The sequence below is a fragment of the Crocuta crocuta genome, unplaced genomic scaffold (assembly GCF_008692635.1).
Source record: "Crocuta crocuta isolate KB4526 unplaced genomic scaffold, BGI_CrCroc_1.0 scaffold133, whole genome shotgun sequence".
Lineage (NCBI taxonomy): Eukaryota > Metazoa > Chordata > Mammalia > Carnivora > Hyaenidae > Crocuta > Crocuta crocuta.
Genome location: NW_027529438.1, coordinates 42,631 through 56,289, shown reverse-complemented (window position 1 = coordinate 56,289; position 13,659 = coordinate 42,631). Strand labels below are relative to the sequence as shown.

General features: G+C 44.9%; 1 protein-coding gene across 1 annotated transcript; it reads right to left on the bottom strand.

The window, feature by feature from the left end:
• Window positions 1-6,962: 6,962 nt before the first annotated feature.
• Window positions 6,963-7,630, bottom strand: FAM78B (family with sequence similarity 78 member B). The gene has a single exon (XM_077759966.1). It carries the CDS (start codon window positions 7,554-7,556, stop codon window positions 7,182-7,184), a length of 375 nt encoding a protein of 124 aa, XP_077616092.1. The 5' UTR covers window positions 7,557-7,630; the 3' UTR covers window positions 6,963-7,181.
• Between the last annotated feature and the right edge of the window lie 6,029 nt (window positions 7,631-13,659).

The window sequence follows — 13,659 nt, the reverse complement described above, 5'->3', positions numbered from 1 at the left end:
CCGTCACCGGTGCCTGCGTGTGTGTGGATGAGACTGTAGGGTTTCCCCCAAGCGCCTTTCCTTGGAAGAGATCAAACGACTTGACAGAACGCTGCGTTGTCACCTAACCCATCCCCACCAGGTCCTGGGGCCAGAAAGGCAGCTTCCCCTCGCGGGCCAACTAAGGGAGCCCTTGCTAAACTTCTGGGGTTACTTGTGTTGTGTGGTTCCCAAAGGGAGGGAATGAGTGGTGCTCAGAGCTTCCTGCGAGCATCGTCTCCCTCTGGGTTCTGTCCAGTCTGACACACAGTACATGCTCCGTATAAGTACTTGCTGGAAGAAGGGTCCAGAGGGATCTCACAGTAGCTGCCCTAGTCCACCCTCCCTGGGAAGAAAACAACGCATAGAAGGTGGCCCAGAGCAGGGCTGGGACCCAGGTGAGGCAAGCCAGGCATCCAGGGTGGACACCGTGGTGGGGGGGGGGNTGGGGGGCCGCGGGGGGGGGGGGGGGGGGGTCACCTGCACCAAGTGCAGTACTGACCTTTGCACAAACTGGCATCAAGGGCCTTCTGAAATCTTATACCCTGGGTGCCTTGGTTGGTTCCCCTGCATTCCCGGCCTGGCCTGAGACCAAACATTTTGTCTTCTTTCCTGTCTCCTCCCTGTTACCACCTGTTCCCAGAGACACTGGGCCTCAGCTGGCCTTAGACCAGCCCCAGGCGCAGGCATCTTGTCTTGGCCATCTGAATGTTTCACGTGCACTGTCGGAGCCCCTCCCAGTCCCCAGGGAGGTCTGAGGGCAGCTGGGCCCCTCCTTGCTGTGATTTCAGTGTCTATTTTCCCTTCTCTCGGGCATTTCTAACCCAGCACACAGAGGTTTTAAGGACTGAGCCACGTTTTCTGGGTTAGCCACGGACCAATGGGGGCCTGGAGCCTCCCAGTGGCCTGGCTTCATATTTATCTTGGTGAGAGGAGCTAGCGGGCTCTGTTCTGGACCGCTCCCCAGCTGGACAAAGTTACCTCTCTCCGCAGCCTGTGGTGGCGGGCCCAGCTGGGAGAGGGGCACAGTGGTGTGTTGGGGACAGGGCGCCTTGGGAAGCAGCCCTGAGCCAAGCTGTGTGGCTGGTCCAGGTGGGGCCATGTGCGATGGGGCCACAGCAGGGTGGGCAGAGAGAGGGGCCATGACCAAATACACCTGCGGTGTGGTGGGACAGCCTGGGGGGGGGGGGGGCACCATTTGAAGAAGTATTTCCTCCTTTTATGGGTACTTTGAGGGCCAAGTCTGTAAGGCGAACTGTGGAGTCCCAGCCAAGATCTGGGGCATCAGAAACTATGTAGGAACAGGCTAGCAGGAGACTCTCCCTGCCCCAACACACACACTATAGATATAGAATTATATATAATATATATAATTATTTCCCCATCTGTATTAGTGGAAACCCACAAAAAATGTGTGTCTGCCTGTGTGTGTAAAATTATCACTATTATTTTCTGCCTCTGTATCTCTTGCCTGAGCTCATGACAGAAGCAACGCAACTATCCCTGGCTGGCTTCTCTGCGCAGTTTAAACCAGCCCAAGTGTGCTGGGATTTCAAGTCTGGCCCAGATCTGATAATCAGCCTCCTTTTCTTTCCAAAAGGCTTTCTTGGAGTTGCAGCTACAGATTCTGCCCAGAGCTACTTTCTACAGGGCTACACAGTGGTCTCGTTTCTTTTCTTGATTGCCAGGATCCAGGTCTCTCCAGCACAGTGTCTGAGGACAGGGGGAGCTCAAAGCCCACCACCCTCCACTGAGTCAGGCTGACTTGGAAGAGAGACTGGGTTTCCCTGAAATGGTTTTGGGCTTCCAACTAGATGGAACCTAATTAAGATCCTGCAACAAGCACTGGGCCTTGTGATTCTATTGATGTGACAATAAGCTTACATCAGGCAGCACGTTAGACATTTTGGAATGTTTCCAGACATCGTCCCGCTGTGCCTTTCTGACTTGTGATGCTGGCTGGTTGTATTAGTGGTTCATTGAAGAGAGGAGGAAACTGAAGCCCAGGAGAATGAAGTGATTTGCTCAAGGGCTAGTTCACCAACTGGATTTCAAGTCATGCTGAAGTCCTAGGCTCTGGCCTCCAACCTCAGAGCACCCAGATGAACCTCCCTAATCACCTGAAGGCACCGAGCCTGGGAGAGTTGAACCCAGACTTCTCAGGAGAGCTGATTCTGTCTTGTCAGGCTGCAACCAGGGATGAATTAGGGCAGCTCTGCAAAGACTCCCTCTCCTTGTTAGTCAGCCCTGTCCAAAGAATAGCAGTGTCTGGACAAGCAGAGAATGACGGTTGCATTTAATGAGGGAGAGAATGGGAATGGAGTTCCACGGATATGGAGTGAAGGTGTGGAGCCAGAAGACCGAAGCTCAAGTCCTCAGAGCACGACTAATATTAAGGGTAACCTTGGACAGGTCACATGACCTTTCTCCTCAACTCTCTCATCTGCACAATGGGGATAAAAAGCAGATCTTATAGGATCGTTGAGATTAAATGACACAACCTTTGTGTCTGTGCTGTGTAAACTGTAGCATACTAATCAAACGGGAGTCGTTGTTAATAATAATAAAGACAGAAAGATTAGGCCAGTCCTCAGATTTCCTATCTTCAACAGAGATTTTTTTACTCTACGTAAAGGACCATAAAAAACCTTTTCAAACTGTGAAGCACTGTACACCTCAGAGGAATTGTTAGCGGGACTGAGGTTAGGGGTACAATCCATCATGGGAGGGAGCACAGCTGACCGAAGAGGGCAATGGCACTCCTTTCCCCAGTTGCGTCCCCATAAAAGTGTTTGAGGAATGGCCCAATAACCTTGGCTGTCCTCTGGCCACTGAGCTGGCAACTCTCCTGAAGGTCTTCCGCAGGCAGATGTCCTACCAAGGAAACTGGGACCAGATGTACTCAAGATCTCAAAAGAAATTAATGGCAATAAGACTCTGGGGTAAAAATATCTGTGTGCACCGAGCTTGCTCACTCAGCTCCCTCTCTATCTGAAGATCATTTAGGCTTAATTATAGAGTTCAGGCGTTCATTGGGTTTTTGATTAATTTTCTTTTCAGCTTGAAGAGTGTGTGAGTGTAGTGGGTCTGTGTGTGTGTGTGTGTGTGTTTACATCTTTCTTTGCAACTCAGTTGGGAGTTGGCTCTGGTAGTGTTTAATTGTGCCCTCCATTCTAACAAGATAGTCCAATGTGCCAACTGGAGCTCGGAAAGCCATTGTGTCCACTGCCTCCACCCTATGGGCTGTTCCTGCCATGATGAGGGATGGCGGGTGGCAGGGCCTTGCTTAGCTGGGCCCTTCACTGCGGGATGCATGCTCTCCTCCTCCTTTTGTGCTTGTGGTGTTTAAGGGGTTCTGGGACCAGGAGAGCAGATTTCCTCTTCTACTAATTACCAGTGCTGTGCTGAGAGCTACCGAGTGACAGCTCACCCACACTGCAGCCCCTGACAGGCATTTTTCTGGGCCAATCTCCCTGGGGATTACAAGGTTCTCTGCATAAGAAACAGTGTTAGTTCTCTTATTTTTAATACATCCACTTAGTAGCTGGTAGGGACTACATGACTGTGGGTGAAAGTGACTTGGGATTTGGAGCCCAATGGCCCAGTTCGAATCCAGCTCCTGATATTTTCTGTTTGTGTGCCTATGAATAAGTCACTTGACCCCTCTGGATCTCACTTTATTGTACATAAAATGGGGAAAATAATACCAACAACAGTGTTGCATTTCTCATAAAGTATCTGGGGATGAGAAAATGCATGTGGAAGGAAGTCTTTGGTAAAATACTCCACAAATCATAATTCTTTTACTTTACTGCTCAGAATTGTTGCTTAGAACATGATTTTGACCTATGAGATATCATTCCTAGCACCAGGGACAGGGAGTTATAAAGAGGCCCATGGAATGGTAGGTGGAGAGAGACCAGCCACCCCTTCCCATGTGCTGTGGACCAAAGCACTGACCTGGAAATGTAAAATCCCAGTGCTGCAAAGGGCCCAGATAAAGAGCTCAATCTTGAAACAGCTGTCATGGATAAAAGGGAATCTGGAACATTCATTTTTTGACATAATTATAACAAAGATTTCACCCTATTTTTTAAAGGATGAATTTAATGGTCTCTCGTGCTATGAATGGTTCAGGAATGGAAACAAGGAGAGGACTGTGGGTCTCAGGTAAGTGTGACCATGTTGTGCTAGAGATTTGGGAGACCCAGGCTGTTCTCTTGGCTCTGTTGCTAATTAGGTCTGTGACCCTGAATAGATGAGATAATTTAACTCTCAGTTTCCTTGAGATCATGGAAGAAAAGATCTCAAAGGTGATTACATTTAAGATCTATGACCTGACAAAATGCTCTTTTCCACACGGGAATTAAAAACTCTGGTGTCACCAGAAACCATTGCATATGTGCATGTTCGGAATCCAAGTGTAGTCCTGAGACCTCCCAACTAAAACCTGATCAAGGCACTGAATGAACCCCTCTAAACTGATGGCATCTGGTATCAGACCCAAGGCCTCTCAGGGGAAGAAAAGCTGGGTGGGAGAACGGAGTGACTCCGGTAGAGATTTCAAGGTGAATTTTCTCTCGTTGGAGAGCCTTTCATTTGGCAATATCCTGACTAAGCTGAAAGGTAATGACCTAAGGATCAGAGAAAGAAAGGGATTGTTTCCTTGTAAAACCACTATAACTTTAAAATAATCGGCTGCAGGGCAATGGAGCATTCTGCCAGGCTCATTCCAGAACCGAGAGGCCCAACTGCAGAGCTCACAGTAGTATCACCAACAATAATCATAATGTATATTTGCCCAAGGGCTTTTAACTTTTATAAGCACTTTCCCCTCTATTTTTCTCATTTTAGTATTACATAAATTTCCAAAAAACTGGCTGGGTCATTTCTTTCCAAACTCTGAAAAGTGTATGAATTTTCAGCAGGAACAAGTCTAGCCAAGTATGACCGTTGGCTTTATACAGCTATGCCCTTGAAAAAGTTACATTATATGTAAACGTAACTGTAGAAGTGATCTTGTTTCAATGGCTGGGCAAGGGGTATTTAAAAACAGAAATCTTGTAGAGGATTTTGTAATTAAATGATCATATTTACCAGCTGTTTGTTACAATTTTCATTTTTTAAATATCAGATTTTCTTAGGAGATGACCACGTGGGTTAGATTCAAGGATCAGTTTCCTAGCGTCCCATAAAGGTGGCATCTAATTCAATCAAAGGGAGAAGTTGTTTCAAATATCAGAGTGTAAAATAAGCAGCTTTATTTCAGCCATAAATATGCTCTTTGGAGCTCCCATAAAAAACAAGGAAGCATGGGAAGGACAGATGTAACAGCTGAATTATTTTTAAATGGAATGTCTCCAGGTCTTCTGTGAGTCACTGATGTGTCATTAATGTGCTGTTATAAATAACTCAACTTGCCATCAATAACTAATCTATAAGACAGTAGCTGGTGGTTGGGGTGTGAGGTTAACACTACACGGTTTCAAGTGGATCTATTAACCCTCTCTTGTAAATAAGCACCATCCCCTGGGACTAGAGCCTGAAAGAAATTAGACTTCAATGCATTTTTAATAAAATTAATTTTTAAAAAGTCCACTTGCTTTTCCTTCTCCATCCTTAGACTCTGGTAGAAGTCATTGGAGCCAACCATAGGACTGCAATTATTACTGTGAACCTCAACTCTTTCACCTCTGAAATTAGGCTGCCAGTATTCATCCATAAAATCCACAATGATATTGTGACAGTTTTATAATTATTTTGCTTGGGGGATTTGGGTGATAGAAGCTAGGAGAGCTGGAAAAATTTTTACTGTAAAGACTGGAAACTCTTTAAAATGTTTGAGATTGGCCTAGCTAAAGGAAATATGGTCTCTCAGCCTTGATGGTTGGTTCTCAGCCACACAGTCTTGCTTAATGTGCGCAGCTCAGATTTTCATTAAAGAGCTCTGAAGTTAAGCATTATGAAGCACTTTCTCACAAATGCTCATGCAGTTAAAGTTGAGCTTCTGTGAAATCGAGCTAAAATAAACACATATAGATATAAAGTGTACGTACTGGGCTACAAGTACATATGTAGGCACTGCTGGCAAAAGTGTTAGTTACGCTAGCTGCATCCTGACGTGTATGTTCGAATGTGTGCGTGTATAAACATATGTGTATTCTGTATGCTCACGTCATTCAGAAACTAAAAAAGGAAAAAAACCAAAAAGAATGAAAATAGTATTCTTATTTGTTAAAATGTTCTTGAAATCCTACATGGATTCCATGGTTTATAAACAATTATCTTTTTGTAAATTTAGGGCTGGAAATGGGGAACAGAATAGGCAGCTGTAAACAAAATCACAATTAAGGTTTCACTAAAAACATGGCAAAGGCCCCAAATATCATAGCTACTGCAGAATACAGGAACTATCTATCCAAATATTGTGATTAAAGATACTCTGAACAATCAGATTTTGGGAGGAAGTGGAAACTTTGAAAGTCACCATCTGTCTGTTCACATCAGAACCTTGGACAGCTCCAACGAGGCTCTCCTTCAGAATGGAGCACTTACCACTCTCTCTCTAGTTTTTAAAGTGTACCTTTCATTCCACTGAGTATGTTGAAGATCTGATGTTCTACTAATAAATTCACAGCTATTAATTTTTAATAACAACTTTTTACTCCCTCTCCCCATTCTCTTCACCACCTTTCATTCCACCCCCTTCCCCAGTACCCTCCAGTCAGACAGTGGGACTGACTGTCTTACAAACACCTGGTGTGGATGTTTTCACTCCCACTTCTAATTGGTTGGGAAGCAGCATTTGCCACAGGCACTGTTTAATTTTGTTTCCATCCCCTGCATCTCACAGGAAAGCAATGGTCAATAGTTCAGATAAAAGAATCATCCTGGTCAGCTCCAAAATATGGCTACTTGCATGGTAATCACAGCAAGTCTGTCAAATCAGTGATTTCTTTATTCCTAAAAGGAAGGGAATTTTCCTAAGGATTATGGTTCTACCACCCAAGAAGCAGCCCTACTCTTCACAAGTGGCTGCAAAGGCTGGCAAACCGAGAGGTCTGCTTTGGCTCAGAAACTCAGTTTGGCTCCTGCCCCCCCCGGCAACCTCACTGCGTGTCTCAGCGTCATGTGCTTCACACACAGTCAGGTCCAGTCTGCTTCTACTTAGGAGGGATCACAACCAGAGGTGGCCCTCGCTTGGGTCTCCACATGAGGACCTGGGCATCGTTGGCATTGGGTTTCACTAGTGCATTGGGGGGGATGGGCTCCATCCGGCTCAGGATCCGGGGCTGCTCCTGCTGAGTCCTGCCCACTAGCCGGGCCCGTTGCCCCAAGAGCTGAAGAGGGTCCACCTCAATGTCCACTCTCATCCTCCACTTGATGGTCTGCAGAATGATCTTCTCCTTCGTGGTGGTGTTCATGGCCACCAGCCAGGTAGTGAAACTTTGGTCCCTCTTGATCCTTGTGAGCAGAGGCACATTGCTGTCACTCACTGGCACTGCCCACGTCACACTTGGGTAGAAGTTGTCATTCATGCTGACGGAGAACCTGGAGATCTTGTTGGTGGGACCAACCAGGGTCACAGTTTCTGTGGTGTTCCCGTACCAAGGGTAGCTCACCCCATCTGAGTCACTGATGGCTTTTACTCTCCCTTCCCTCAAGTCAGGTAGTTCCCAGCTTGACCTGGCAAAGCAGAGAGATGCACAAGAAAAGAAGAGGCTGTATGAATTTTTCAAAAGCTGGAGAGGTGCCCACACTTACTAACACAGTCAACTTGGTCAAAATGGGAAGCTCAGAGGGGAATTCAGGTCAGAAAGTTCTATGCTTGTGCTGCTTTGGGATTAGATAGGGACAAATCGAAACAACACAAAGATAAAAAAAAAACACCAAAAAGTTAAATAAAATCATAGCTGGTTGCACTGGCAACAGGAAGCTCAAAGAGGCATCTGTGAGCCCCACAAAGAGGTATCAACTACTTGGGATGGTGGAATTGTAATCAGCTATTTAGAGTCACTCCATTGCAAGAACCACTTTCTTGGGAAGTATGAGTGTGTGTGTAAGGTTTGTTTGTTGGGAGGAAGTGGTTACAGTTTGATGTACTTGAAAGGAAGCATCAAGTGGAAAGGAGGGCAAAAGGAGGCCAAGTTAAGGGTTACACCAATTTCCCAGGAAATCAGAGTCGTAGAATTTCTACTCAACAAAGAAGTTTGCTTAAATTCCAATCACTGGCCAATCCAGTACTTGGAAAACAGACATAGAGACTGATACACAGGAGATAATGGTCACCTTCTGGAAACCACCTCAAACCGAACATTATGCTGTAGGCTGGCACACATAGTCTCTAATGCACTATTCTCCCACTGACTTTAGGTCCAGACTGAAGTCTAATTGCTTATTTTATTTTTCTTAAAGATTATTTTCATGTTTATTTATGTTTGAGAGAGAGAAAGAGAGAGAGAGTGAGGGGTCATGACCTGAGCTCAACCCAAGAGTCAGATGCTCAACTGACTGAGCAACCTGGGCACTTCTAATTGCTTAGTTTAGCAAACGTACCATTCTGGGCATTTTGCTACTTCTCTTGGGTGCCCCAGACCTTAGTCCATGTCTCTTCCCCCTACTCCTCCTCCCCTCCTCTTCCTCCTCGTCCTCCTCATCACTACCACCATCATTGTCATAGTTGATACTTATTGAGGACTTGCTCTATTCCAACCACTGTGCTAAGTACTTTAACTATGTTATTTCAGTTAATACTCAAAATATCCCACAAGATAAATGAACTTCTATTTTCATTTTACACACGAGACAATAAAGGTTTAAAGATGTTAAAGTCCATATCATGGGTTCTACAGATGTAAGAGGTGGAATTAGGAGTTATTTGACTCCAGAGTTTATGCTTTTGACCACTATACCATACCACCTCCGGAAGTACCCCTTACATGGTTCTGGAGAAAGTCAGAGTGGAGGGGACTCTGGCTGTCTGTGTGCTTGCAGCTCCCAAGGCAGCCACAGGGAGCTGGATTGAATCCAAACAGAAGCAGAAATTAAGTCAGCAGAGCCTGGCTGTGAATTCTCCATATATCCACTCTGGGAGTAGGAATGATTCTTAGTAATATTGAGGAGAACTTTTTTTTTTTTTTTTTTTTAGAGAGAGAACAGGGCAGAGGGAGAGAGAGTCTTTAAAAATTAATGTTTGTTTATATTTGAGAGAGAGATGGGGAGAGAGAGACAGAATGCAAGTGGGGAAGGGGCAGAGAGAGAGGGAGACACAGAATCTGAAGCAGGCTCCAGGCTCTGAGCTGTCAGCACAGAGCCCGACATGGGGCTCAAACTCATGAACTGTGACATTATGACCTGAGCCGAAGTCGGATGCTTAACCAACTTAATGAACCAACCACCTAGACACCCCTAGAAAGAGAATCTTAAGCAGGCTCCACACTCAGCCTGGGATCATGATCTGACCCAAAACCAAGAGTCAGACACTCAACCGACTAAGCCACAGGAGCCCCAGAAGACCGTAATAATTAAAGAAGTAAATGAGATGCTCCACTCATCAGCTAAGTTCTTCCTTTTAGGAAGTGACAGAAGATCCTACAGGGCTTTATACAAATGGCTTAAGAGAGAGTTGCATTGTCAAGTTGACGCTGAAATGTCTCAGCATCTTTTACTGTCACACAGGGACATTGAGACAGTAACTACTGCCTCTGGCTGGCCCCCACAGCACTCCCAGTGTGGCTGCCTGGGATGAGAGTGAGCCCACAGCTGCAAGAACCATTTCTCTTGTCTACATGCCCTTGGTAACTGCTGGGAGTAACTGCAGTGTATCATGATTGTCAGAAATGAAGAAGGGGAAATGACCTTAAGTAGAAAGTCAGAGAGACCCCGTTTTGCTGCACGTGCTGGGTGTAGCTGAGCCGAGGAGTAGCTCCCTGAAAATGCTGTTGCCATTTCTTACTGCACAAAAGAGAGTAAGAGCTGTTTGAGAAGGATATTTTCATATATGGGTCAGAGGTCAGGTGAAGCCCAATATGGGCTTATTGGGTTTCTGAAATGGCCACAGTGGAGTCAGCTTCTTGCCTCCAGCCAAAGTGTGGAGATAATTAGTAAGTCATCAGGCATCTACTTCCTGTGTTGCCTCAACTCTGATCTGTTTAGGTCACAGTGATGTGACCTGTTTGGGTCTGTTCTAGTCTTTGTGGGACTAGAGGACAAGTCTTCTCATCAGTGAAAACTGTACTTAGTACAGTGAAAACTGTACTCATCAGTGAAAACTCTGATCTGCCACTGTGACAACTGTGGCAGATCAGTTGGGGGATTTGGTTTTTGGTTCTGTTATAACACTGTCCCTTTTAAGACTGGCTATCTTGCTGGTCGATTGAGATACTTTGTCTATAGAGTCTTCTCAGTTCATATTTTTTGCCCCTATCTTTCTGCCCGGAGCTATGTGAGCAGACTTAAGCCCAGGGTCTAGAGGTCAGTCAAGTGAGAAATTTACAAAGCTTAGTTTGGTCCCAGATGTTCTGCAAACAGAGATAATATAATAAGGCTGCACTCTTGTGCTTGTCTTGGGAGAAGAGGAATTCTGTGGAATAGAGAAAACAAGCTTCTTAATCATCACATTAAAACAAAGGGACATGGCTAAGTATAGCCAATGGGTGTGGTGACCTCGGGAGGCTACTGTACCCAGTCCATCCACATTGCTGTGACTTTGGCCACTGCTCTTTTTGAAATCCTTTGGGTATGAGGCATGTTCTCTCCCACAGCCCCAGGGAGGGTTTGATTTTGGAAGTAGCCAAAATTCATTATGACTTAAATCTAGGGAGTAGGGAGTAGGTTTATTTTTCAAAAGAATCCTGGTTTTATTTCTTTTATGAAAAATAGGTACTAATGTGCATTCTAAGGTAGCTGCTTTTTTTCCCCAAAAAGAGTTATGATGCATGATTGGTTTATATAGCTGATAAACTGGTTTGATAATGGTTTTCAAAGAAGTCCCTGATGTGTTTCAAAAGTGACAGTACCGTGAAGTCACTCTCTACTTTAGAGGGCTACTTTGAATGAATGCTGGAAGCACTTCAAATTCCACATGACCTAAAGTGAACTCACCATCTCCAGCATACACTTGGCCCCTTCTCCCATCTCTGCTGCTGGGGGTAACCCACTGCACACCCAGTCTTTGAGGCCAGAAATAAGGGCCATCTTCCTATGCTCTCTCCTAGACTCTCTCAACTACTGCATCACTGCATCCTGTGAATTTTGCTCCATAAGTGATGCTTGAATTTATCTCCTTTCCTCCATCCAATTCTCACTGCCATCATTTAATCCACACCCTTAGCATCTTCCACCTGGTCTACTGGTAATGGTCCATAGCTGAGCCTCTCTGCATCCAACACTGATCCCTTTCAAATTCATCTTTTAGCTGCACTGATGTTCAAACATACAGACACTATTCTGTCCTTTCTACACCTAACACCCTTCAAAGGTTCCTCTATATGGGCACCAATGGCATCATCCACATGATAAGATTCACATTCATTAACATATGGTTCTCCATGGTCTGGCCTCCCCAGCTGGGAAACACCATGCTCTTTTCCACCTCTTCCTTTTTGCTCATGCCATGCCCACTGCCTGAAGCCCTCTTTCCCCTGCCAAAGTCTCACTGGACCTAACTACTCATCTTTTGAGAATCATTACATGCATCACCTCCTCCAGAAAGTCTTCTCTCCCAAGCCCTCCTGGATATATCCAGCTCTTTACAGGTCCCATGTTATAATTATTTGTCTATGTGTCTGCTTTATCCATTAGATTATGATTTCCTTGAGACTTGGGATTGTGACTTATTTTTGAATCATTAGTATTTAGCACATTGTTGGCATACAGTAGATCTTAATATATTTTTGTTGAAGGAATATTTTATTTGAATCATTTTTCATGCTTATCTTTTATACATAAGCATCAAAATTTTTTATATCAAAAAAATTTTTTAAATCACAGTTTTATACTTTATATATTCCCTCACATTAAAAAAAACTAACATCTACCATTCTTGTATTCCATTATTAGAATAGCACCACATTTAACACTGAAAGTTATTTATCCTTGAAGGGGAGGCAGACAAGCCACACAGAAATAAAATGAATGAACTAGTGAATGCAAATGTATTTAGAGACTATTCATGCCATCATATACCTACATATAAAAATGAATGACACAGAGTTGGAGTGAAACAGGAAGTTGGAGACATGGACATCCATGCAGGCTATAGGGGGAGGGATTTGTAGAGGAAATGGAGTTTGAGCAGTGAGGAACAAAGAAAGGCACACCCTGGAGGGAGGTTCCATCATGGGTAAACATGTGGCATTAAGCATGAACATGGAATGTCCAGAAACCAGAGGGACCACCCGGGAAGAGTAGAGACAAGGCTGGTCAGTCAGGGCAGTGTCAGTCTGGGAAGTGCCTTTGATAATGGGCTTAAGCACTGGGATTCATCCCAGGGATGATGGGACTTTTGAGCAAGAGATGATGTGCCAGGAAGGAGAATTAGAGAACCAAAGGGAGAGAACCAAGATGTTTAGGAGCTTTTATAGCATTCTAGGTGATCTTTAGTGAGGCTTTCATCTAGGCTGGCAGCTAGGAGAATGGAGAGGAAGGGCCACATAGAAGAGATACTGCAAAGGTAGATACACTGTGGCTTCAAAACTGATTGCCTATCAGAGACAAAAAGAGGGGATAAAGTAAAACAATCACTCAGTCATTCAGAAGAGCCAAGCACAGTTGACTGGTGTGTGTTTGTGTGTGTGTGTGTGTGTGTGTGTAAAATCATTCTCAGAAGTAACAAGGTGTGGTCTCACTATTGCTGACATTCTACACCCATCCCTAGACTCACCCACAGTTGCATTCAGGGTGCAAAGCTCTGACTCTTCATTAGGCAGTGAAGATGGAGTCATGTTTGTCTTGGTGTCTTTGCCCAGAACGTGGTGGCTAACACATGGAGCACACACATGGCTCTTGTTTCTCCTTGTGTCTTGCTATTTCTTCGTCACCATTCTTTGCTGGTTCTGTTTCATTTCTCAACATTTTACCTTTACCTCAACCGTTTATCAGGTCTCAGTCTTTGGCCTTCTTCTCTTTTCTATCCTGGTGAATCCAGTCTCATGGCTGTAAGTACCATCTACATGCTGACAACTTCCAAATTTCTATCTCCAGCCTCGATTGCTCTCCTGAGGTCCATATACCCACCTGCCCACCTGCCAACAATTTTGGAGTCACTTTTGACCACTCTCTCACATTCCACATACTAACTATTGGCAAATCCTATTGATGTCATCAGTATCTATCTAGAATTCAAATCCTGTCCATGCATCAACTTCATCACCACTACCCTGATCCAAGCTAGAGCTGGCTCTCCTGGATTGCTGCACTAGCCTCCTAACTAGTCTCCTTGCTAATACTTCTGCTCTGCCCCTCTGGTCTATTTGCAACATGGAAGTTACAGCGATCTTGTTAAACAAATGTGAAATTATGTCACTCCTCTGCCCAAAATGATTCCATGGCTCCTAAGCCATCTCTGTGTGTCTCTGTGCTGCTCACTGACTATGTCAAACAAACTCCCACCTCATGGCCTTTGCACTTACTCTTCATTTT

What these genes read in the sequence shown, in the direction of transcription:
- FAM78B (XM_077759966.1), bottom strand. Translation starts at nt 7,556, where the DNA reads ATGAATGACAACTTCTACCCAAGTGTGACGTGGGCAGTGCCAGTGAGT.